Here is a 25,920-nt window from a genome sequence, read left to right as displayed (position 1 = left end):
GCAAATGGAGTTCATTCACTACTTCAGCCAACATTTTGAGCACATTCCAGAAGATAAGCCTTGTGCTTATGTAGAGTGGGTTATGGTGAGGGACCATACTTCATCACTGCCCTTGAGGAGCTCACGATCCAGTGAGAAATAAAACCACCAGCATCTAGAGTGGGTCCAGATGGTGGGATGATTGCTTTAGTGCAGAAAGGTGCATAAAGCATGGGGTGGGGGTGGGGATGCCGGGAAGAGCAGAGGGAGGTTTCACAGAGGAGGTCAGAGCTGGGCTGAGGCTCAGAGGAGGGACAGAAATGCGCTCTGCAGACGAGGAGGGGAGTTTCTCACAGAGGCAGGAGGTTATACAGATGCACCCCTCCAGAGCTGGGCCGGACTTGCTCTGGGACCTGAAGTCGGTTCAGCATGGCTCAGTTGTCAAGTAGGGCTGGAAAGCTATAGGAAAGGAGGCTGGAAAGAGATGGGCCTGATCATAAATGGCCTGTGTGTTATGCAGAGGTTTTGGGTTTTATGTATGGATGAAAGGGAGATGATGAAGTGCTTTGAGCAGGCAGGACCCATTCAGATTTGTGAACTAGAGCTCTTTGGCAGCTGTGGGAGTGGAAGATGGCGTCTAACACCAACCAGTTACTGCTCTGTGTTCAGGAAATGCGTCCCATTTCCCGTGGCCTCAATCTGCTCCCCATACTACTTTCCACTTTTCTAGGACTTCTCTTACAAGACAAAAGGACTTCACTGTTCCACTCCAGCAGTACTAGTATCCTGTGGACAAGATTTCAGAGGGATCCAGGTCAGATCTTGTCTGACACGCAGTTGTTTCTTTGTGTTGATTAGTTCTGGGAACAGATCCGGGCAGAAGTTGTGGTTAAGCAGAGCCTGATTACACAAATTCAGAACACCATTGGAACTAGCCTCAGTGTTGGGCTCTTAAAGAGCTGCTCGGGCTGACTCTGTAAAATTGGAGAAGGAAGAAACCCCTTCCGTACCCAATGATGACCCAGCTGGCTGCAGATTTAAGCGTGCCTACATCAGTAAGCTCTTTCCTGAATTTAGGTCAACTCTGCAATAGGAACATTGTGTTCCTCTTGCCAAAAAGCTTGCTGTAGGCTGCTTAGGGGTTTAGTCTCTTCTGAATGCTCTAGTCTGCTCTCAGCAGCCAACTGTATCATTTCAGGAGCTGTGCATGCTAGTATCAGTAGAGACTTGTCCGGACTCTGTCCAGAAATAATCGGTCTGGAAGGACTACTTCCCCAAAGAACGCTCTCTGGGGACAGATGCATGAACCAAAGAACATATTAGCCAAACTTATCACCATGCACGACTTGATACTGCTGAATGGTAGCTTGAAGGATGTATCTCAGGGGAGTGCCCTTATATTTTTAACTGAGGAGCCAGTATTATTTATCAATCACTGAATAGAATATGTCTCTTGGTCATATTTCTCTGCGAATTATAAAATCACCTCCTGCCACCTGTTTCAAAGATGGTTGCGTTATAGGTTTCTGGGATTGGATATTGTTTATTTTAATGTTAACTCATAACTTAGATTGTAGAGGAAATGGAGAAGAAAGAGGTGGGATGTAAGGACATGGTGACTCACTAGCTGTGAAAGGTAAGAAATGGACAGGAATCATCAGAATGATTCCTAGGTTCCTAACTTGGGTGACTAACTGCTGTTAACAAGGACGAGAATCCCAGGAAGAACGTAATTGAGGGGGACTGGGGGGAAAGATAATGAGTTCAGTTTGGGACATGCTGAGTTTGAAGTGACTGGGAGACTGGTAAGTAGTTAGGCCTTAATTCAAGTCTTCATCATTTCTTTTCTGCAGCACTGCCAGAGTCTCTTACTCTGCCACCAGTTTCCCTGCCACCAGTCTTCCCTCGCTCCCCCACAGCTCTAATCCATCCCTGTCACAACTGGCAGAGTGATCCTTTCTAAAAATGTACATCTGATCGTGTTACTTCAAGGACTTCCCTTCACCTACAGGGTACATGTGAAGCTTCTTGGCCTGCTATGCAAGTTTCTTCATGACCTGGCCTTAATGTATCTGTCTAGTCTCATAAAATACCTTGCTTCCTTTTCTGCCTCCTTTCTAGTGATGCTGCTTTATAGTTCGCAGTACAAACACACGTGTTTCATATTTTTTCCCCTCAAAACCATCCCTTCTCACTCTGATTTCATCCACCTGGTGAATATACCTACCCATCTGTTGAATAAACAGATACCTGTTTGAAACTTTACCTCTGCAGGTAGAATTAGCCATTCTCATCTTTGTGCCCTCCCCATCCCACTACACATCTGTTTCCCAAAGTTACGGATAGTCCCCAAGACTGCTCTTTGGTTTGATAATTCACCAGAAGGACTCACACATTCACTGAAAGCTGTTTTACTCACAGTTACAGTTTATCACAGTGAAATGAAACAGATTTAAGTCAGCCAAGGGAAGAAATGCATGGAGCAGAGTCCAGGAAAGTTTCAAACATGGATCTTCCAGTTGTCTTCTCCCAGTGGAGTCATGGACAGCTTTAAACTTCCTACTAACTGTGTGACAAAACTCACGGAGTATTGCCAACCAGAGAATCTCACCTGAGCCTTGGTGTCCAAAGTTTTTTATTGGACTTGGTCACACAGACCTGGTTGGCCAACCTCAATCTCCAGCCCTTCCTGGGGTCTAGCTGATAACATGTGGTCCAAAGTCCCCCTCCCTCCTAGTCACATTACTGGATTATCTAGTGTGGCAAAAGACCCCTATGCAAACAAAGACACTTTTATTAGGCAGGACATTCCAAGGGCTTAGAGGTTCCTTACCAGGAACCAAGGGCAAAGGTCAGCCTCTCTTTGGGCAAGGTTAACTTCTTTATTGCACACTTCCTCTATTAGATTGTAAGCACTTTGAGGTCAGGGACCTTGTCTTATTTATCTTTAGGTCGCTGGTGCCTGGCATCATGCCTGCTACTTGTGCCAATAAATGTTTGCTGAGTGAATGAAATGATGAACTGGAATGAGAATGCAGTCTGGAGGGGAGCCCCTCCACTTTCTGCTGCCCAGGTTAGTGACCCTGGAGAGAAGACTGAGTGGAGGTGTGTGGCGGGCTGCTAACAGGTGGTTGGATATGTTATAGACTTCTAAGAACAAGAACTATAATTCTGTGAATGTGATTAAAAGGATAGCCAAAAACCTTCTCACTACATACATTGGAAGAGGGAAAGAAATGATCTTCCTAGCTATAGACTTCCTTTCTAATAAAGAAATGAGTAAAAAACCCATAATATGTTTTTTTTAAGCAAATGCGGTCTTTTGTTTTACGCCTTCAGATATGTAGGGCAGGAAAAGTTGACAAAAGCCTTGAGGTTTTAGCCAGAGTATGACTGGTTGCTTTGGTAAAATGAGCTGATTTTTGAGTCCCATGTTGTGTTAGGATTCTGTTATTATACCCAATCTTTACATCAAAGAAGAACCAGATTAATCTGTGGACTTAATTTATCCATTCTGCTCTGGCCTCCCCATTAACACAGGTAAGTCAAAGAGAGTGAGAGTAAAGTAACTCAGTTGGTGCCTCTCTCCTGTACTGAATGTTTTCCCGTGAGCAATTAAGTATCCAAGGTAACCAAACCTGTTTGGTACTCTTTGGCAAGAATTGTACCTTGTTTGCTGGAAAAGGATGGGTGCATTCTTTCAGCAAACATTGATTGAGCACCAGCTACTCTGAACTATGTATTGTGCTAGGTTCTGAAGAGAGAGCGATGAATAAGACATGGCCTCTGCCCTCAAGGAACTCATGGTCTAGTAGGAGAGACAGACGCATAAGCAAATAATTACAATTCAGAGTGTTAGGTAAACTCTAGACAACAGGCATCAAGTATTGAAGTAACACAGAATAGTGACTGATTAACCTGTGATCTAGGAGTAGTAAGTAGGGGTGTCAGATGAGAAAATTGTTTGTGTGAGGAAGAAGCCAGATCATATTTTAGTTTAGAGAAAAAGAAAAGAATATAAAAAGCAGAGAGTAGCAGTAGATAAATACCACGCCCTAAAGTATTGGGTAATGGGGGAAATGTTATCTACAAGGGACAAGATTTTTCACCTTCCTTACATAGCTTACTTCAGCCATCCTAGTGATTACAGCTTTGGCCTATGAGTAAACAAGAAAAAATTTTCACCCTAGACATCTGTTAGTACTATGACCTTACTTATTCTGTATCTGTCTTTTAGACATGTCTCTTTCATAGGCAGTAGGTATTTTGGAGCAATTTTTGAGAGAAGCTTTAGATTTCAGAAGTAAAGGTGTTTTGGGGGAAAGGTTACAAAATTCTAATCACAGCTTTGGAAGTATCTCTATTCCTAGATCCAAACAAATATTAAAAAAGGCAGGAGAGGGACTTCCCTGGTAGCGCAGTTGTTGAGAATCCGCCCGCCAATGTAGGGGAAATGGGTTAGATCCCTGGTCCAGGAAGATCCCACATGCCCCAAAGCAACTAAGCCTGTGTGCCACAACTACTGAGCCTGCGCTCTAGAGCCCACGAGCCACAACTACTGAAGCCTGCGCGCCTAGAGCCCGTGCTCTGCAACAAGGGAAGCCAACGCGATGAGAAGCCCTCGCGCCACAATGAAGAGTAGCCCCCGCTTGCTGCAACTAGAGAAAGCCTGCGCCCAGCAACGAAGACCCAACGCAGCCAAAAAGAAAAAAAAAAGGCAGGAGACAATGGTAAGACAGAGGTCTCAGAGTTAAGGTGGCTGTCTTTTTTTTTTTTTGTAATATTTATTTATTTTTTTATTTGGCTGCGCCGGGTTGGGGATGAAACCCAGGCCCCCTGCGTTGGGAGCGTGGTGTCTTAACCACTGGACCACCAGGGAAGTCCCAAAGTGGTTGTCTTTTTTATTTTTAAGAGAATTTTTTAAAAATTAATTTATTTTATTTATTTTATTTTTGGCTGTGTTGAGTCTTCGTTGCTGCGCACGGGCTTTCTCTAGTTGCGGCGAGCGGGGGCTACTCTTCGTTGTAGTGTGCTGGCTTCTCATCGCGGTGGCTTCTCTTATTGCGGAGCACGGGCTCTATGCGCACAGGCTTCAGTAGTTGTGGCACGCAGGCTTCGTTGCTCCGTGGCATGTGGGATCTTCCTTGACCAGGGCTCGAACCCGTGTCCCCTGCATTGGCAGGAGGAGTCTTAACCTCTGCGCCGCCAGGGAAGTCTGGTTGTCTTCTTAATTCAGTCATTCAATACATATTTATGAAGGACCTGCGTACTAGGTTCTAGGCTCTAGGCACTGAGGGTACAGGGGCCTACAGATGTGGTTCCTGCCTTCCTGGCTAAGCAGGCAGACACTAGGCCAATGACATGGAAACACGTACACAATTACAAATTGTGATCAACTCTCTTTTAGAAAAACAAGATGGTGCTAGGAGAGAGTAACAAGGAGCAGTTCAGGGAGTAGTCAAGGAAGATCTTGCTGAGGAAGTGACTTTTGAGCTGAGACCTTAAGGATGAGTCAGATTTGTCTGGTGAAGGAGGTGGGAGGAAGGGGAGGATAAGCTTTCTAGACAGAGACCTGAAACCTATACTTTAAAAGCAAAAAACAAAAGTACAACCCATAACACCCCTCCCCCAAAGGGTCCCTCTTTGTAATTTATTTTCCACTTTCAGATTTCAGTTCATGTTAATTTAATAAAAATGTGATTGTCTGTCACCTATACACCCCCAACCCTACCCTAGCCTTCCTTCTGAGGTCCTGCAGCCAAGCATTCAAAAGTCCAGGGCTATGTCAATACATATGGATCTACCTTATATATATATTTTGAAGATCAAAACTTCAGCTATCTCATACTGCGATGGAGAGATCAGATGAATGAAACTCATTTAGAACAGTGTCTGGCACCTGGTAAGGATATAATAAGTGGAACTTATTAGTTCAGTGTATGTGTGTACCATGATTTATTTACTGAGTTTCTTATTGATGGGCCATTATATTGTTTCCAATCTTTTGTATTACAAATTGTTTTGCAGCCTCTAAGATCTGATTGAGCAGGATGACAGTATCATTCTTGATTTTGTTAGTTCAAGCCTGCAGTTAAAGGCAAGACTTTGTACTCTGATTCTCCTAAGTTTTGCCACTCAGAGCAAATCCAGCCAGCCGCCTTGCACTTGGTTTTGTTCCCCACGCCTCTGCTCAAAAACTTCCAAACATTGTCCTGTTTGGACTGTGATAGGCAACAGTTCCAGAAAACTGTTCCCTTATACACCCACACGCCCACACACACAGCTGTGCCTCTGAAAACTCCGCTGAGTTCTCTCTTCTAGCTCATTCGGTTAAACCTCTCTCTTTTAAAACTTTCCTCACCCAATACCTGCACAAGGAGTCAGAATGCTTGGATTCAAGTTCTAGTTCAATACTAATTAATAAGCTGTGCAACACCAACTGCTGGCGTCCTGGGGGTCATTGGGCAAAACAAATGTAAAATTGTAAATAGTGGGTTGAGAGACTCCATCCTCTTCTGTGTCCACTCAGTGGTTTGTACTACTCAGGTTCTGCAATTTCTTACTCCAGCTTAGTCCTAGAGCCATTTGCCTGCTTAGGGAGAAAAACTAGATTTAAGTTACTATTTAAAATTTTTTTGGAAAAGTTTATACATCCACGTGCAAAATTTAAACATACATACACACAATGTTGTTAGAAGCCAAGATAGTGGTAACTCGAGTAATGACTGGGAGGGGACATAAGGAGGGCTTTGGAAAGTTGGGAATTTCTTGATCTGTGTGCTGGTTACATGGGTGTGTTTAGTTTATGAAATTCACCATGCTGTACACATATTTTCATCTTTCTGTATGTATATATATATATATATATTTTAACTTTATTTATTTATTTATTTATTTATTTTTGGCTGTGTTGGGTCTTCGTTTCTGTGCGAGGGCTTTCTCTAGTTGCGGCAAGCGGGGGCCACTCTTCATCGCGGTGTGCGGGCCTCTCACTATCGTGGCCTCTCTTCTTGCGGAGCACAGGCTCCAGACGCGCAGGCTCAGTAGTTGTGGCTCACGGGCCTAGTTGCTCCGCGGTATGTGGGATCTTCCCAGACCAGGGCTCGAACCCGTGTCCCCTGCATTGGCAGGCAGATTCTCAACCACTGCACTACCAGGGAAGCCCCTGTATGTATAGTATATGTTGTTGACTTAAAAAAAAATGCGCAACGTGAGAGTTGCGAGGTAAGCTTTATTTGGGGCAAAATGAGGACTGCAGCTGGGGAGACAGCATCCCAGATAGCTCTGAGAAACTGTTCCAAAGAGGCAGGGGGGAAGGTCAGTATATATGTGATTTTGGTGAAGGGGGAGTACATGCAATCAAGCACATATTTTTTACAGATTTCTGCTAGTCTCGTACAGGTTACTGCTAGTCACGAGGAGCAGACGTCACCATGAAGGATTTTAGTGCTTTTCTAGATATGAGGAGATACAAGAATTGGGCTCATAAAATTGGCTCTTGAAAATATCTAACTATCTGAAGACCTGTTCTGCCAGTTTTTCCCAGAGCACGGAGTGCCTCATTTCTGCTCTCCACCTGAACTCCCTTCAGGGGGTGTTGAAAGTCAGCAGCGGCAGCAGCACATGATTTAATCCTTGTAGAGGCAGACGGCAAGTGCCAATGGAGAATGCCAATTTGTAGTTGACAATGTCAATAAAAAGTTTAAAAAAAACCTTAAAGGCACTTTCCTGGTGGCGTAGTGGTTAAGAATCCCCCTGCCAATGCAGGGGACACGGGTTCGATCCCTGGTCCGGGAAGGTCCCACATGCCCCGGAGCAACTAAGCCCATGCGCCACAACTACTGAGCCTACGCTCTAGCACCCGCGAGCCACAACTGCTAAGCCCACACGCCACAACAACTGAAGCCCCCGCGCCTAGAGCCCAAGCTCCACAACAAGAGAGGCCACCGCAATGAGAAGCCCACGCACCGCAATGAAGACCCAACGCAGCCAAAAATAAATAAATAAATAAACACAAAAAAACCCCTTAAAATGTATAATTGACCATATAGGGAAAAGTCTCCCTCTTCCCTTCTGTTCCCTAGAATCCCAGTTCCCCTCCTGGGAGACAACCACTGCTATCTTTCTTGTGTATCCTCTCAAAGCTTTTCTATGTATAAATAAATTTACAAATACACATTCATTTTTTTCTTTATACAAATGACAGCATATTATACACAGTATTTAGGTCTTGCTTTTTTTCCCTTAATAACATAGCTCAGGGATCATTCCATTCCTTACATGTGGAAGAGACCACTGTCTTGTTCATTGCTGTAAACTTAGTGCAGAGCCTAGTGCCTGGCATATAAACATACTTGCTAAATAGTCTTCCAGAGGAGCATCTGGTTAGAATACTGAAACTGTAACTCCTGTATGGGGTAATGAACTCAACCTAGAGTCAGCCTTATTGGTGTAAAGGATAAAGTAACCCACCTGAGATAGAAACAGTACCAACCACCAGGGGTTTCTTCTCTAACCAAGTGCAGCCTGAAGTTTCTATTGCAATGATGCAGAAATGAGGTGAGGTCAGAGGTTGCTTTTAAAGTCCTAGAAGGAGCATCAGAACTCAGGACATCTTCCTCAGTTGTCTGAAGACCTCTCCTGTGGGCCTAGGTCTGTGAGCTCTCCAGGCTTCAGTCTTTGGCACTAGCTGTGGCACTCACTTGTTAGTTGGGTCCCTTTTAGAGTATTTTTGGTCTGGAATGATGCAAAAACATGCCAGACCCAGCCCTGCCTTCCCAGTGCCCCCTCTACTCCCAAACTGACTCCCAAGACCATACTCCGTAAGACCCCCCAAGCTCTTTGCCGCGCTCGCCTTAGTGAAAATCAAAGGCTTGCAAATGCTGCATGATTCCTGAAAGAGGTTCGAAATCCGATGCTGTTTTTCTGAGAGGCTAAAAGCCATAGGTGATGGATTACAGGATACCGCGGGCGAGGAGAGAGCGAGCTAGGGACGCGAAAAGCTAGCTGACAGCGTCTGCTCCTTCCACCTGCGCATCCTGGACTTAGTAAGCAAGCTTTTCAGGGTCTTTCAGTCAGGAAGTGACGTGGAAATTGATGAGGATTGCGGGTTCCTCACAAGTAAGTGGTAGTAGCAAGTAACCCCAGGCCAGGTGCCCGTGGGCAGCTAGTTTTCAAACATATGCATTTTTTCCCTCCTCCACGGAGCTTAACCTCTTGAAACTCTTTCTTCCTTTTTTTCGCTCCCCGCTCCTTGAGTCGCCGAAGCCCCTCCTCCGCCCCGGTTCCTCTGGGTCTCCCCTCCCCCCGCCGGCCTCTCCCGCCCCCTCCTCTCGGCGTCCCCCTCCTCTAGCTCCGCTGCCCCCGCCCCCAGGCTCCTCTCTGTCTCCCCCTCCCGGACGCCGTCCGCGCTCTGCCGGGCCCTCCTAGTCGCCTGTTTGTGAATGAGACGCTCAGTTTCTCAATGGAGCCGCGGGGGGCTCGGGCGGACGCAGTGCGGCCGCAGCGCTGGCCTTGAGCCGGGAGGGGGGCGCGTTTCCCTCGCTCCCTCCCTCCCTCCCGTCACCGCGGCTTTTGAGGAACGGGGCTGAGAGGCTGCAGCGCAGGTCGCAGGGCCCCGCATCCCCGAGGACTCCTTGCAGGAGCCGGAGCGCCGCCGACGAAGCTGGACGCCGAGGAGGCCGGCGGCCTTCCGAAAATTTCCCCCGCGGCCCTTCGTTCTGGGCTTAGAAAGTTCTCGATTTCACGTTTCCTTTTTTTAATCCCGATTAGCTCCTCGCCTGCACCATTTTTTTTTTTTTCCGGGAGAGGTGGGGGAGTGTGAGGAACGGAACGAAGAAAATAAAAAAGGATTTCCGCCCAGAAGAGAGCGACAGTTCTGAGAGCTTTTTCTTAAGGAAACAGAAGCGGCGTTTGCGGCCGCTGCGGGCGCCGGGCCCCGCCGGCCTAGCTATGCGCGAGCCGGCCCCGGGCTGCTGAGGCGCGGGCACGCGGAAGCGGAGGCCCACCGCACCGGGCTCCCCGCGCTCCCGGGCGACTTCTGTCCGCCGGGCGGGGGCGGCGGCGGCGGCGGCGGTGGCGGGATGGAGCCCACGACCGCGCCCCAGCCCGACATGGCGCCGGAGCTGACCCCGGAGGAGGAGCAGGTAAGCGGGGCTGCGGCCGCGGCGGTGGGTGTGTCCGGACACCTCAGGCCTAGCCCGGCTGTGCTCTTCGCGGCCGGGGGTCCGCGGTGGCCTCCAACCCCCCGCCCCCGGCGGCCGCGCCCCAGGCCGTCAACCCCCGAAGCCGGGGGCGCTGCTGGTCGCTGCTCCCGCTCCCGGCCTCTTCTGTCTGCTGCTTACCGGTCGCATATTGCCCCCTCCCCTTATTATGGTGATGATTAAAGTTTCTCGAATTGGGGGCCTCCCTTTACCTCTGCCAACATCTCCCCGCCCCCGACGTTTGCAGAACACCTACTTTGCCTCCGGCCCTGCCACCCCTGTACGTGTTTTGCTTCATTCCGTGAGGGTTTGTGGTTTTTTAAAGGCAGGAGGAGCCCCACTTTGGGGGCTGGATTCCTGCGGGGACTGTCTCCCCTCCCCAGGACAGTGATAGGCACTGGGTGCATAGACGCCCTAGATTTTCAGACGAGCCCTTCGGGCTTCTTAGAGGGCTGTGGCCTACTTGGACAGATTCTGGAAGATCCAGGCCTTCTCAGGCTCCCGAAGTCCCTAGCCTTGACCGCCCTATTTAGCTCTCTGCCGCTGGGCGCATCCCCTCACCCCCACTTCCCTCCCCGCATCTCATCTCACTGTCTCCATCTTTCTGAAGCCTACATTGGGCTCCATTGTCCCTTAAAGCTTAAGACTTTCAGTTCCCAGAAGGAAGTGGTTTGTCGTGTCATTTGGGGGGCTTGGATAAGGGAAGAGCTCAGGGCCTTTATAACTTTCCCTCGCCCACATTCCTGTTGGGGAGACATGGACCACTCCTTCTGAGGATGGTAGGAAAGTCTTGCTAGCTGAGATTGGAACCCTAAAGTCTTTTCGCTGTCTCTTCCTTGGCACTGCCCACACCCATGCTCAAATAAATATAGCCATGGTCTGATTTGTTTAAAAACAAAACAAACAATCAAAAAACCCCTAAAATAAGAAAAAGGTGAACTATGCTGCTAACCCATTTCAAGCTTGCCAGCCCTTGCTCCCAAGGACCACACTTGGTAGTACAGTGTCTAGTGTGGAAACAGTCTGGTTTTACAAACTAATATTGGTTAATGGGCTTAAGACCTGATTTTTAAAAAGCCCTTGACTTTTCTCCTCATTTGTGGAGATGACATTTTTCATATTTGGCTTCAGACCGCAGTCTTTTCTTTTGACGCCTAGAGATAAAATCAGCATGGGGAAAAAAAAAAAATCTGCTGCTCTGTATAAGCAGTAGTAATATCCTGGTAACTGAAATTAATGTTAATAAAATGCTAGTCAGGGCCTAGTGCAAGCAGGTGGCCAAGGAGCCCACCTTGCCAAAATTAGGGAAATACTATCGGTACTTCAGCACTAAGGTGTGGTGGTGTTTGGTTGATTTTAAAGGGGCAAAACTCTTTCACTTCTTTTCCTAGGGCTAGTCAGATTTGAAGTTTTTATGTTTCTAAGACTTGAGGGCATCAGTATTCCACTATGAAAATGCCATTTGGGTGTGAATTAAAAAATTGAAACTGAGAAAAGTAAATATTAAAGTATTCATAGTATTGGTAAAGTATTAGCTTTACTCTGTATATGTATATGTGTATATATATATACAACTGTGTTTAGTAAAAATGTTTTACATCGAATGAATGTGATGGGAATTAACAAGGACTGGATGGAAATAGTAAAATATATGTATATTAAGATCAAGAAGTTATGTGGGATTTTTTTAACCATATGTTTTCCTACAAAATACCAAGTTTTCTACAGGCACTTCAAAATGTTGAAACACAAACATAAAAGCATAATTCCAATTGTGGTAATGCCTGATAAAATTTCATATTTTAGTTTAATATCACATGAGAGTACTCTTAACTGTTAAGATTTCTTTAAAATATCTAAATTAAACAGCAGCAAATGCATGTTAGTCTTATCAAAGTAGTTGTCATGGGAAATGACATATTCATTCCATAATGCTGCCTCACTGTTCAAACCAGTTTTAAAACTCATTTGGAGTTGATTTCAAAACTTGTGGCAGAATCTTTGAAATATCTTCAGTGTTGGAAAAATCTTGTAGATTTGAGAGTCAGTTTGATTTTTGGAAATAGAAAAAAATCTTTTGGAATCCTATTTCATGGGTAAAGTAGGGGATCAAACTGGATAACACAGTTTCAGACCCTTTGTGGGGTGTGTAAACTGCTTTAAAGATGTTTCTTCAGCAGATCCCTCTCAAATGGTACCTCTTTCTACACAGTCATGCAAATCATAAGCCCAAAAGTTTTCTTGGATACTGTGTTCTCCCTCAGCCCCTGTGTATTATACATCATCAGGTTTTCCTGAATATCTCCTGAATTCTTTGACTTTTTCCATCACCACCACCACCATTATCATCACCCTAGTTCAAGCTACTGTCATATCCTGACAGAATTTTTGTTTCCTACTTGATCCATCTGCATTCCTGCAAACCTGATTGCATCTTCCCTTTAGCCTACCTGCCGCCAAAATAAACATTCATAAAACCCTCAGTGGCTTTTCATCGCTCTTGGGATTGACAGCTCTTGAATGATTGTTACAGCTTTTGAATATGGTCTACAATGCCTCAGCCCTTGTGTGGTTTAGATCCCTAGCTAATTCTCACACTTCATCTTGCTCCAGGCACACTGGCCTTTTGGTCCTGCATTCTTGCCTGTTTCCTTCTGTTACAGGGTCTTTGCACATGTTGCTTTCCTCTGTCTGGAAATACCCTCCACTGGTAACTCCCTCTTCATCCTTCAGCTCTCAGCTTTCACTTCCTCGGGAAGGCCTTCCTTGATCTCCCCAGTTAGGTTAGATCTGCTGCTGGCTCTCAGAGTACCATGTACTGTCCTTTATATCACTTATCACAAGTTTACACTATTTGTATGATTGTATGACTGGAAGCTCCGTGAGACTTGGAACTGTGTCTGCATTTGCTCACCATCATACGCACATTGCCGATCATAATGACTGGCACTCAATGGACGTTCGGGAAATACTTGTGGGATGAAGAGTAGTTCTATATGTGATTTGTACATAGACAGCGTCGTCTCCTTTCAGAGTGGCTTATAAAAATAAGGACGGGGGCTTCCCTGGTGGCGCAGTGGTTAAGAATCCGCCTGCCAATGCAGGGGACACGGGTTTGAGCCCTGGTCCGGGAAGATCCCACATGCCGCGGAGCAACTAAGCCCGTGTGCCACAACTACTGAGTCTGCACTCTATAGCCCATGAGCCTGTGTGCTACAACTACTGAAGCCCGCGTGCCTAGAGCCTGTGCTCCGCAACAAGAGAAGCCACTGCAATGAGAAGCCCGCGCACCACAACAAAGAGTAGCCCTCGCTCGCCGCAACTAGAGAAAGCCCGCACGCAGCAATGAAGACCCAATGCAGCCAAAAATAAATAAATAAAATAATTAATTAAAAAAATAAGGATGTTTATTTTTATATATGTTTTGAAGGTCATCATTATTACTTCATAGTTTCATTTCCTATCTAATCATGTGTTGAACTGATATTATACCAAATCCTTTGTAACTTATGATGTTTCTTGCCTTTATTTTTTCAGTTCTCAATATTATAAAGCCTACAGTTGAGGTCCAAGAAAAAAGTATGCTTTGCCTTTAAGAAGTTTACATGAATAACAACAGAGTAATAATAGTAATTGTTTCCTGTGCTCCTGCTTTGAATCAGGCTCTGTGCTGGGCATTTCACATACAGTTAATCCTCATAAGATTGGAATAATTATCTCATTTTGCAAACGAGAAAACTCAGACTGAGAGAAGGAAATTGCCCAAGTTCACATAGCTAGCAAGTGATGGAGCCAAGATTTCCACCCAGCTCTAGGTTATTCTGCCTCCACTGCAAATGTTCCCTCTATTACACTAACTACCTTACATCTCATGAAGCAATTAAACAGTTTAATAAGATGCCTACATGGGTGAATGATAACTAATTTTGTGGGTTTTGGTATTGATGTGTGTGTTTGATTTTGATGATGCTTTTTTAAAAAATAAATTTATTTATTTATGGCTGCGTTGGGTCTTCGTTGCTGTGCAGGTTTCTCATTGCAGTGGCTTCTCTCATTGCAGAGCATGGGCTCTAGGCGCGCGGGCTTGAGTAGTTGTGGCTCGTGGGCTCTAGAGCGCAGGCTCAGTAGTTGTGGCGCACGGACTTAGTTGCTCCGCGGCATGTGGGATCTTCCCAGACCAGGGCTCGAATCTGTGTCCCCTGCATTGGCAGGCATATTCTTAACCACTGCACCACCAGGGAAGTCCTGATGATGCTTCTTAAAATATAATTTAAAAAATGCAGACAGGAAAAAATTTGGAAAACCTTTGCTCAGACCTGTTTATTGCTAGCAGAAACATATTGTACAGCCTGTGCAAGAAATTATGATGGAAATTACTCTTGGAAAAAATTTGTTCGTTAAGATAGAGTTGGCAACTCTCTGTTTTGAGGTGTGGTCACAATAAAAATTTATTTTTTAAAATGTGTCCTTTTTCTTTTGTATAAGAGAAATAACTATTCTTAGAGCCAAATATGAAGAATATTATTTCTCCAAACTGTAAAAACCAAGGTGTTTTTGTGTCAGGAATACATTCTTTTTTTGATATCTTTATGTGTGAATATAAAAGCCTTTCTTAATAGGTTGGCAAAATTGTAAATTTGCGAGTGTGAAGGGTAATTTCTACATTTCAGTACTCATCTTCATTCTTATTATGTTATTGTCTTAATTTTATTTTTCCAAAGCATATACTCACATTTGTAAATTGACCTGAAGTTGGTTATTTTATTAAATTTGCTAAATTATAATTAACTTGACCACCAGGGATAGTTAAGGGCGTCTTATTCATCTGTTCTATGTCCAAGTAACCTACAGAAAGTGGGGCACCTTGGGTTACGTCTGTTTGGGGTAAGTTGTGAGGAGAACACCCTCTTTGCAATAAACCATAACAGAAAGACTTTTAGCTAGGATTATAAGGCTATTTGATGGAATATCTAAGGAATTATAGCCTTTTAGGGTCTTTTGGGTTTTCATGGATTTCCCAGTAATGACCGATAGGACAGAATAGTAGAGTAGCTTTCTAAAGTAGTTATGCTTTTATTCATATTTTCATTTTAGATGGTCTTAATATCTTACATAGTATTTCTGTCACATTAAAAATAATTCATGAGTTTTTAAAAGTTGTTGTAACAAATAATCTACTAGTATTGATTTTCAAAGCCTCCAAAGAAAATTTTTATTTTAGAGTTCATGTTGTGTAGAGCTTATAGCATTGTTGTAAAGATTAATAAGCTAGTGCACATAGATAGTAATGCATTACATAGTAAGCACTCAGTTAAGTTAGCCATTATCATGATATTCTCTGTCTTTGAATAGTGAAAGATTTTAGAACCAAGTTAGCTTAAACCAATCCCAAGGTGGGGAAAATATTCATTCATGCTGGGGACCATCGCTTAGCATGGATTTTTATGAATGCCAGAAAATAGTTATCTTGCAACTTCATAGTATAGTTTTCAAAAACCTATTCTAATTCTGTGCCGTGGTTTGTGTTCTTATAACGGGATTTTCTAAAGTTAAAAATTTAACTGCCTTGCAGTGGATTTCAGAGATTTTTGGAATTTTTCCCAAGGGCAGGGGTTTTGTCCTGGTTCTTGTGGCCGAGAACTTCCCTTTTCCCACAGCCTCACATGTCCTGTGCTAAATGTCATCTGTCCCCCTGGAAGTAACCATACGTCAGGGACCAAATGATTCATAATGTTGAGGCCTTCCACAGAGGGGAAGGAGAGGAGGGATAGATGAAGAAGACTCATTCTTATCGTTATTGCCGGTGACTAAAGATATTGTAATTAGCAATTAGGTGAAATCTCATTTGGATGTGAGAATTTTATTGTCTTAAAACTTCTGAACATATCAAGGGTCTTGGGCTTTAGGTGTGAATGTTAAAGAGACCTGGAGGTTTTCTCCAAGGAACCTGACCTCTAATACTTACTAATGAATTGAAAAGTAAGACAGACATCTAAAAAGGAGCTGAACTGTTTTACAGAGGTAAAAGTTAAAACTCATTGTAGATCAGTACATCTGAGTCTCATTTTATGACTTGTATACCTTTTTTGTGTTGGAAAAGACATAGTAATGTTGGAATACTCCAACTTTAATTTCTGCATATTAAGACCCATTTTATAGCAGGATGGCTGGTCCACTGCAGTGTCAAGGTTAGATGTCATAACCCCTAACTCTGGTTATTTGTTCAGATACTTGGAAGTTCAGTGCAATTTCAGGCATTTCACACCAGTTTTATCATTCTGCCTTGATGTCTCAGACAATTAGGGGTACTTTCTTTTTCCAAATCAATCACTATCCTCCCCCACCACCCCACCGTGTGCCTCCACACAAGAGATCCTTGGTTGGCCTTTCTGGACACTGGAATAGTCACTGTTTTTTTTTTTTTTTTTTTTTATGAAATTAAAAAAAATTTTTTTTTAGTTTATTTTTCGCTGCGTCGGGTCTTTATTGCTGCGTGTGGGCTTTCTCTAGTTGCGGCGAGCGGGGGCTACTCTTCGTTGCGGTGTGCGGGCCTCGTTGCGGTGTGTGGGCTTCTCTTGTTGCAGAGCACGGGCTCTAGGCACGCGGGCTTCAGTAGTTGCAGCAGGTGGGCTCAGTAGTTGTGGCTTGCGGGCTCTGGAGCGCAGGCTCAGTAGTTGTGGCGAACAGGCCTAGTTGCTCCACAGCACGTGGGATCTTTCCGGACCAGGAATTGAATCCACGTCCCCTGCGTTGTCAGGTAGATTCTTAACCACTGCGCCACCAGGGAAGTCCCCTAATCACTGTTTTCTATTCCTCTTCCTCTCAAGTAGAGGCAGATATTCCTAGAACAGGTAGTTTAGCCTGCACTGTTTAGTGCTGAAGGGCCTGTACCTACTGGAATGAGCACTTTCATATATGATTTTGAAAAGGCTCATTAGAACCTAACTGAGATGGCCTGGGGTTGCGGGCTGGGAGTGGGAGGCTGGGAAGCTTCAGAGCGCATGGGAAGAGTTGTTTGTTTATTAAGGATTGGTTATCTCTTAGGTCTAGACTATAAAATGGTGAAACCAAAACGGTGGATTAGAGGTGACTTTTTCTTTAATTTCTGCTTCTGAGGAAAGTATTCCATTTTTTCTCTGGGAAAGACAGTTTCTGTTATATGTACTGGTTTCCTCTGGAATACCAAATGCATTCAAAACACACACGCACACTTCTTGTCTTTTTATCCAGCATGGGTGGCACAGATCTGACTAGCCTAATAGAATTATTATGAAACCAGAATTTATTCTCAGAATTGATGGGTAGATTCTGAAGAGAGCCATCCATGACTTTAGTACTGAAGTGTTTGGGGACATTAATCCATTAATTACTTTTTCATTGCTTGAACAACTGGCTAATCTTTACCTTTGCATTTGCTTTTCTATACCTCATTATTACACGATAGACATCATTATTAAAATCAGTCTTTTTAAAAATAGGTTTTTTATATTCTCTACAATGACCATATGTTTCTTTTATAATTAAAACGAATAACTTTTTGTAGAAAGTGCTGCATGCTCTATACAGGTTTAGTATTATACTATTAACTGGTGAGATCACAGTATTTAAGATTAATGCAAATCGGGCCTTTTTCTAAACAGAGCTATTTACAAGTGAAATGTGGGCCTTTGGGGAGATGGTGGCAATAAGTCTTAGGTAAACTTCAGGAATCCCTGGCTTGCTTTGTGGCTCCAGGCATTTTAATTAATATTTTTGAGTCTGTTTTGTCTTCTTTCCTTAAGGAGCTTTTAGGAGACCTGCTGAATTTAAGTAAAATCCCTTATGGTTACAAAATGCTCAGTAGATATCTGCGATAATAGTATTCTTGCCCTCTATGCTACAGGAGACAATTTTTTTCAGATAAGAATAGGAGGAAAAATTAAGAATCCTACTTTGTAGCAGTGAAATAGAAGATTTCTAGGTAGTCTAAGACTTCTGACAGTTGCCATGCATGAATACTGTATCTAGAAGGTGGTAGTGAGGCTACCTGTGCTCATTTTTTTGTTTGTTTTAAATTTATTTTATTTATTTATTTTTGGCTGTGTTGGGTCCTCGTTGTGGTACACAGGCTTCTCATTGCAGTGGCTTCTCTTGTTGCGGAGCACGGGCTCTAGGCGCGTGGGCTTCAGTAGTTGTGTCACGCAGGCTCAGTAGTTGTGGCTCGCGGGCTCTAGAGCACAGGCTCAGTAGTTGTGGCGCACCGGCTTAGTTGCTCCGCGGCATGTGGGATCTTCCCGGACCAGGGCTGAAACCCGTGTCCCCTGCATTGGCAGGCGGATTCTTAACCCCTGGGCCACCAGGGAAGTCCCTACCTGTGCTCATTTTATGCTGTTAACACTTAATGAACTATCCATTGGTTCATTTGTTTATTTATTCTTCTAGGTTATAGATTTCTTCTTTAGGTGCACTGATTATCATCTTTTTTTTTTCAGATAAAACTTCAAATGGTCATCTGATGATCTAAAAATGACTCATATTTAGAGTGCAAAGAGTGACAGTTTATATCCTCTTCCATATCTTATTTGAACAGCCTTTGTGAAAAAAATTCTCATTCCACTGTTTATCTCAGTGGTTCTCAACCAGGGTGATTTTAAAACACACCCCCACCCAACATTTGTCAATGACTAGAGATACATTTGATTGTCACAGTTGGGGGGTGCTGCTGGGATCTAGTGGGTAGAGGCCAATAATGCTGCCAAACATCTTATAATGGTGGGCATACAGCCTACCACAACCAAACGTTAACTGGCCCAAAATGTCAATAGTGCCAAGATTGAAAAACCCTAGTTTATAACTGAAGAATTTTGTAGTTCTTAGGGACAGAGTTACAAATTCTTACTTTTTAATTCAAGGTAAGTCTTTGGTTCACACATTAACTATTCAAATTCTGTGTCCTCAAATACTGGTTTCTGCAATTGACTTCACATACTGAAAAACTCCAGTCTAAAACGTAATTATTTTGCAGCATAACCATCACAGAAGATAAAATGAGACATTTCCACAGCCTTTGCAGGGGTTTTCAGAGATGGGGAGATTTTGTATGACAAGCAGAACACTACTGAGTCCTGCCATGGAAGGATGATAATGGGAATTGTAATTTTTGCTTTCCCTTCCAAATATTTCTGTGTTGTTACCAAGTGTCTCTGTTCCTCCAGTGAGTGAGGTGATTATTATGTATCAATCTCTTTTCCTTTTCATGTTAATGTCTACTAAGAGGAAGGTTTAACAGATCATAAACAGAAATACAATTTGTTCATTCAGCAGGCATTTACTGTCTGTTGCTGTGTGCTATGTTCTTGTTCAGCATGGATTGAGGGCTCTCTGTCCTTAAGGAATTGCCCTCCAGTTCTCTGTAGGAAGTTCTTGAATTGTGGGGTACCCACCAAGGAGGAGGACCTCTTATCTACAGTGAGGGCAGGGACTCAATCTTATACATCCTTAGTGTACATTGTGAGAGTTCAAAATATGTTGCTGAAGAATGAGTGAAACTGTATACATTGAAATTATTTATTCCTCACACACCCATGAAGTATTATTTTGTTTAGGATGATTATCTTCCTGACATAGGAATGATGTTCAGAGGCTTTCAGTAATCCACCGAGGAGGCAACACTGGAACTCAAACTCTTCTGATTAAATGTAGTGCTCTCTCTAGTAAACTTCATCTCTCTTAATCACGTGTTTCTATGTATGACACACCTATATACATATACACCAGAAACGGCTCTTTCTTGGCGTTTGTGGGTTAAAAGTTCCTGGTTTCAGCCATTCACAAGTTTCTCTACAGAGATGTGCCTAAATTGTTCCTAGCCGCTTATTGAACATTTATGAAAAATTATATGCTTTAATGGGGTCAGTGAACTTGAAGTTTCATATAGGTCTCTGGCTGTACCTCTCAGAATGTTGTAGGTCTGCTCTTTGCCTTTATAAAACCAGTCTTTAGTTTTCTATAGGTAGAGTTTAATCTTTCAGATGTTATTATCAGCATAATGGGGAAGTATATATGGTATATTTGCCTACCGGTAATTAGGATTAGACTACAGCTTTTTAAATTGTTTTGTCCATGACACCTTCAGTTTGCCCATGTTTTTGTCTGTACTTAAGCTACTACTAGATTTCCCTTCTTAACTCTCGCCAAGTATAAAAGTTGAGGAAGAAAATTTTTCCCAAAAAAAGGATTTTTTTCTCCTTGTTTTTACTTTCTATACTTACAAATTTTCTCTTTCTTAGATTTGTAAAGGAAGAAAAAGAGTTACTAAGAGAGAGACCTGAAACCTTGAACATAAACATGAGGAAAAGAAAACAGATTTATTTGGGAATGGCCGTTTGTCTCATTGACTTTAGCTCTTCTGTCCCAGGAAACTCCAGAAGTGAAGAGAAAATGGTATTTCTGGCTAGGTCAGGGATATAGCTAGCAAGATTAAAATATACAGAATTTTCCAGCATACTTTTGTTTTCAAAAATAAATCTTTTTAGATTAGGATTCTGAATGTTTTAGAGAAACTATCTGACGTTTCTCGTACTGAATGCTGGTACACCATTTTGTTTATAGGAAAAACTCAGCATTGTTATGGAATTAAGTTAACAGAAACATTTTTAAAAAATTGAAAACCATCCATCTTTTTTTTTTTTCCCTTTAAGCACCCAAAGCATCATTTTCTTTCGTAGTTGATATCAAGCTAGGGAAATGTTAGCTTTGGAGGTGATTTTGTGAGAAAATTAGAAGCAACTAGAAACTTGTGTTTTGAATGAAATTGCTAAGACCATTTGAACATGGAAACTAGTCAGAACCTCTAATTGTTGTCATGCTGTCCTTGCAGTGCTACAAGTAATTGTAAAAGCCCACGTCAAACTTGTGATAATGATAGTGGCTAAGCACTAACTAGGATGGCTATAATTAAAAAAAAGAGAGAGAGAAAGAAAGAAAATAACAAATGTTGGCATTGCTGGTGGGAATGTAAAATGGTACAGCCACAGTGGAAAACAGTCTGATGGTTTCTCAAAAGATTAAACATAGAACTACCATATGATGCAGCAATTTCGTTCGTAGGTATATATCCAAAAGAATTAAAAGCAGGGAATTCCCTGGAGGTCCAGTGGTTAGGACTCCACACTTCCACTGTAGGGGGCACAGATTCGATCCCTGGTCGGGGAGCTAAGATCCTGCATGCCATGTGGCACGGCCAAAAAAACAAAAAACAAAGTTACAAAAGAATTAAAAGCAGGCACTCCAATAGATACATGTACATGCATGTCATAGCAACCCGAGTGTCCAATGATAGATGAATAGCTAAGCAAAATGTAGTATATACATACAATGGAATATTATTCAGCTTTAAAAAGGAATGAAATTTTGATATATGATACAATATGGATGGGCCTCGAAAACATTATGATTACTGAAGTAAGCCAGACACAGAAGACAAATGTATGATTCCACTTGTATGAGGTACCTAGATAGCCAAATTCGTGGAGACAGAGAGTAGAATACCAGGGGCTGGGAGGAGATGGAAAGGAGGAGTTATTGTTTGATGGGTACACAGTTTTTGTTGAGGGTGATGGAAGAGTTTTGGGTATAGATAGTGGTGATGGTTACCCAACTTTGTGAATGCATTTAATGCCACTGAATTGTATACTTATGAATGGTAAAAATTACAAGTATTTTGTATATTTTACCACAGTAAAAAAATAATGGCTAAGCACTATTCAAAGTGCTTTACGGGTTTTAGTTCATTTAGTGAATAATGCGGCTGGTGAGTCAAAGGAAAGAGGATAGGTGTTACTTCCACTTCTCCTTTGGCTGCTGATCTTGAGCCTAGAATCTCTTACATAAGTACCATTTATTGGTTACAGGATGTATCTTTGTTAATGATTTGTTAGAATGTGAATTGTCATCTGTTTGAACTCCTGAATATTTATTTCACCTGTGAGATCCAGTTGAGGTTTACTCTGTAGGAGAAAAAGGAGTTTTCTGTGTAGGACAAAGCACTGAGTGTTATGATGCAAACGAACCCATATATGTATAGTGTCCTCATCTCCCCCCGCCCCCCCATTCCCAGTATAGTTCTGGGAATGACTTGAAATATTGTTGATCTAGAGCAGTGGTTCTCAATGTGTAGTCTCCAGACCAGCAACATGGCCATGCCCTGGGAGCTTGTTAAAAGTGCACATATTCAAGTGCATCCCAGACCTACTGAATCAGAAACTCTAGAGGTGAGGTCCAACAATATGCATTTTAACAAGTCTCCAAATGCACGTTCAAGTTTGAGAACTAGTAGTCCAGAGAATAACTAGGGTGCTGTTTTGCTTGTCGGGAAACCATCTAGAAGTGAGTTTAGACACTTAGGCTCACTTCAGAAAGGGAAGGCCTGGATTTACAAATTGGCTCTGGAACTCTAGGTATTAGAGCTAGTCTGAACTGGATGAAACCTGCAGGAATCATCTGATTCTGTACTAGAACTGTGCTGTTCCAAGGGAGAGGAACAGTAAGGCAAGGTTCTCAAAGATAGCATTTACCATGATTTCTCTGATCCAAAGAAAGAGCAGAGGGCTTCCCTGGTGGGACAGTGGTTAAGAATCCGCCTGCCAATGCAGGAGACATGGGTGTGAGCCCTGGTCCGGGAAAATCCCACATGCCGTGGAGCAGCGAAGCCCGTGCGCCACAACTACTGAGCCTGCATTCTAGAGCCCGCGAGCCACAACTACTGAGCCCACGCCCCACAACTACTGAAGCCTGCGCGCCTAGAGCCCATGCTCCGCAACAAGAGAAGCTGCCTCTATGAGAAGCCCGTGCACCGCAATGAAGAGTAGCCCCCGCTCACTGCAACTAGAGAAAGCCTGTGTGCAGCAACGAAGATCCAATGCAGCCAAAAATAAAATAAATAAGTAAATAAATAAATAAAAACAAAGACAGAGCAGAGCCCTTATCTACTTGAGAAATAGAAATGGAACCAGGATGTCTGCAAAACAAGGCATTGAGACACTTGATGTCCACTGCAGATGGCATTCCCTAGAGAGATGCTTGGCTTCCAAGGGAGGATTGAATGAAAGAAGACACAGGCTGTTCTGACTCAGCCAAGAAAACCTGCCAGCTTTGACAAGGCCAGTCCATAGGAAAGCTCGTGTTACTCCAATGTCAGTTGCCCTTAGAATCTGGACCTAGGAGTTACCAGATTTTACTGTCTGAGTCCTGCCTGGGAGCTGAGCCCAGTTCTGTTTAGAGTTGAAAATGGGGCACTGCAGTGAGGACAGCCAGATTGTAGGCAGCTTTTCCAGGCTTCATTCTTTGTAGGTTTGCAAATGGCCTCTGAGGTACAGTAAGCTGATCTACTTGTACTATTTTATGAGCATGAATAGGTTTGTCCTTTAGTTTATCTGAGAGGCCTCCTTGGATTTGGAAGTATTGATGCAGTGAGTTTGAGATGGCTGAGGTCTGAAATGACTGACGTTGCCTAATTGCAATCTCCCAGCCAGCTGTATGCCTTTGAGGCAGTAATGAAGCTCTAGGTCATGGTCCCAGTTTCCTGAATGTGTGACACTCAGGATTCGGTCACCTGAGGCATAAATTGGGCTTGGCCTCAGGAAGAAAACAGGAGAGCCAGTTAAATTTGGGGTCGATTAGCAACAGCATGTCTAATCTGCAGGCCAGGGCCAGATTAGCCTCTGGTCGGACGTGCTGAATCCTAAACTGTTGGACTAGAAGTCCTCAAGTCACTCCTGTCAGATCCATTTGACACTGGCAAAATTGAGCTTGGTGTGTGGGAGAGGGAGAGGAGGGGGGAGGGAGGGAAAGAGGGAGATGAAGATAGAGGGGAGGAGGTATGGGGGGTGGTGTGTTAGTTATTAGGGAACGGAAGCAGGTGAGAGGTAGCTTCATTGTGTGGAGTGGGAGGGAATATAGAACCAGGAAAGAAGGAACTAGCTACTGTGTTTTCAAAGCATCTCACCATTCTCATCTTTTCCTGGACTGATTCTGATTTGCCAGTGACCTTCTTAGAGTTTAGCATCAGAACTGAAGACAGTATTACAAATGAAGTCTGATAGGCCCCTTGTTTTGGGCACCATGCTTCTGTAATGTGCTCCAAATTCAAAATAATTTTTGGCAGTTTTAGTAAACTGTTGACTCATAGATTCAAGTCAGCTAAGATTCCTAAGTCTTTTCTTAGGGGCTTCTGTTAAATTTCATCTGGTGCTTCTAAAATTGATTTTCTTGCACTTATCCTTAAATATCATTTTGTTAGATTTAATGTTCATTACCATTTGTTGAGCTTTATGAGCCAAAAACTTTACAAATATTACGTTTTCTCCCCTCTTACACCAATTCTGTGGGGGTATTACTCGCATTTTAAAGGTGTAGAAATTAAGGCTGAAAGAAGTAACTTGCTTGCATTCTAAGCAGTAAGTGGTAGAACCTGGTATTCAAACCCATGTCTGTCTGACTCCAAAGCCTCACCTTTGAGTACCATTCTAGCCCATTGTTCTGTCCTGTTTTGATCTTTTAGATCTGTGTTCTCTTTTACAATGTATTTGTTCTCTTAGTTTATCTCTCCTCTTACATTGTCATCGTGACCCAGTGCCCTTATCTAAGTCATTTATAGCAGTGGGACCAGGCCAGGGATGGATGCAGAGCAAATCAAGGGAAAGAATGTGAGCTTTAGAGTCAGACTTGGTTGTGGAATCTTGGTTGTATCATCATGAGTAGTGTGAGTTGGCAAGGTCCTTAACTTGTGTCGGCCTCCATTTCCTCATATATAAAATGGCTTAATACCTGCTGTTGGAAAGATTAAATAAAACATGGATGCAAAGTGCTTGACTCATGGCCTGGCAAGCATACTGTAGGCTCTCAATAAATATTAGTCTATTTGTCTCCCTCCTTTCAGGTAATTCCTTTAAAATCTTTTTTTTTTTTTTTTTTTAATATTCTTTGGGTATGTTTGTTTATTGTTTCCCGCAGGGTATCATCTGCCCCACTGTGGCAGCACACTTGGCCATAGAAAGGAGTGGTTAAGAGAACTGTACCATAAATTTCTGTGTGATTATGAGTAAGTAGCTTAATCTCCTTCTGCCTTAGTTTCATCATATATAAAATGTACGTAATACTAGTACCTACCATAAAGAATTGTTATGAGGATTAAATAACTTAATATATGTGAAATCCTTGGAACAGTGCCTGGCAGATAGTGCTGTTTAATCTTTGCTACTGTGAATATCTGCAAATTACAGATAATAATGCCTGCTTTGTAGGGTTATTATGAGAATTAAATGAGGTAAGTAGTCAACTGCTTGACATTTTGACTGGCAAATATACATAAATTAATAGAAGGAAATCTTATTGTCCACAAAGATACCATGAAATGCTCATCAAATGCCTTGCTGAAAGTAGGTCTGTTCTGTGTTTCAGTGATTTTCAAACTTTATCATGCACAAGAATCATCTGGGGTCTTGTTAACATGCAGATTCTGATTAAACAGATTTGTGATGGGGCCTGTGGTCTGCATTTCTGACTTCCTAGGTTGATGCCACTGCTACTGTAAAGTAAGACTGCTGAAGTAAGACTTCACTTTGAGTAGCACTGCTGTATAGTACATTCCTTTACTTTTCAGTCTAGTGTATTCTTTCTTGAAAGACTTGTTTTCAGTAAATCACTTCTGGTGATCAGTTTTCCCCTTCCTAAAAGCTCAAAGCCCACTTTTTTTTGTTTG

The 25,920-nt window shown here is 43.0% G+C and overlaps 1 protein-coding gene across 1 annotated transcript in view; it reads left to right on the top strand.

The window, feature by feature from the left end:
- Positions 1-9,382: 9,382 nt before the first annotated feature.
- The window catches only part of PTPN9 (protein tyrosine phosphatase non-receptor type 9), a 79,931-nt gene continuing 63,393 nt past the window's right edge, over positions 9,383-25,920 (top strand). The window contains exon 1 of the mRNA XM_082452630.1: positions 9,383-10,124. Coding sequence (XP_082308756.1) covers positions 10,062-10,124 — 63 coding nt within the window. The 5' untranslated portion in view covers positions 9,383-10,061. The remainder of the gene's footprint in view (positions 10,125-25,920) is intronic.

Source organism: Balaenoptera physalus (genome assembly GCF_965194825.1).
Source record: "Balaenoptera physalus genome assembly, chromosome: 2".
NCBI classification, from domain to species: Eukaryota; Metazoa; Chordata; class Mammalia; order Artiodactyla; family Balaenopteridae; genus Balaenoptera; species Balaenoptera physalus.
This window is presented reverse-complemented; position numbering and strand designations above follow the sequence as displayed.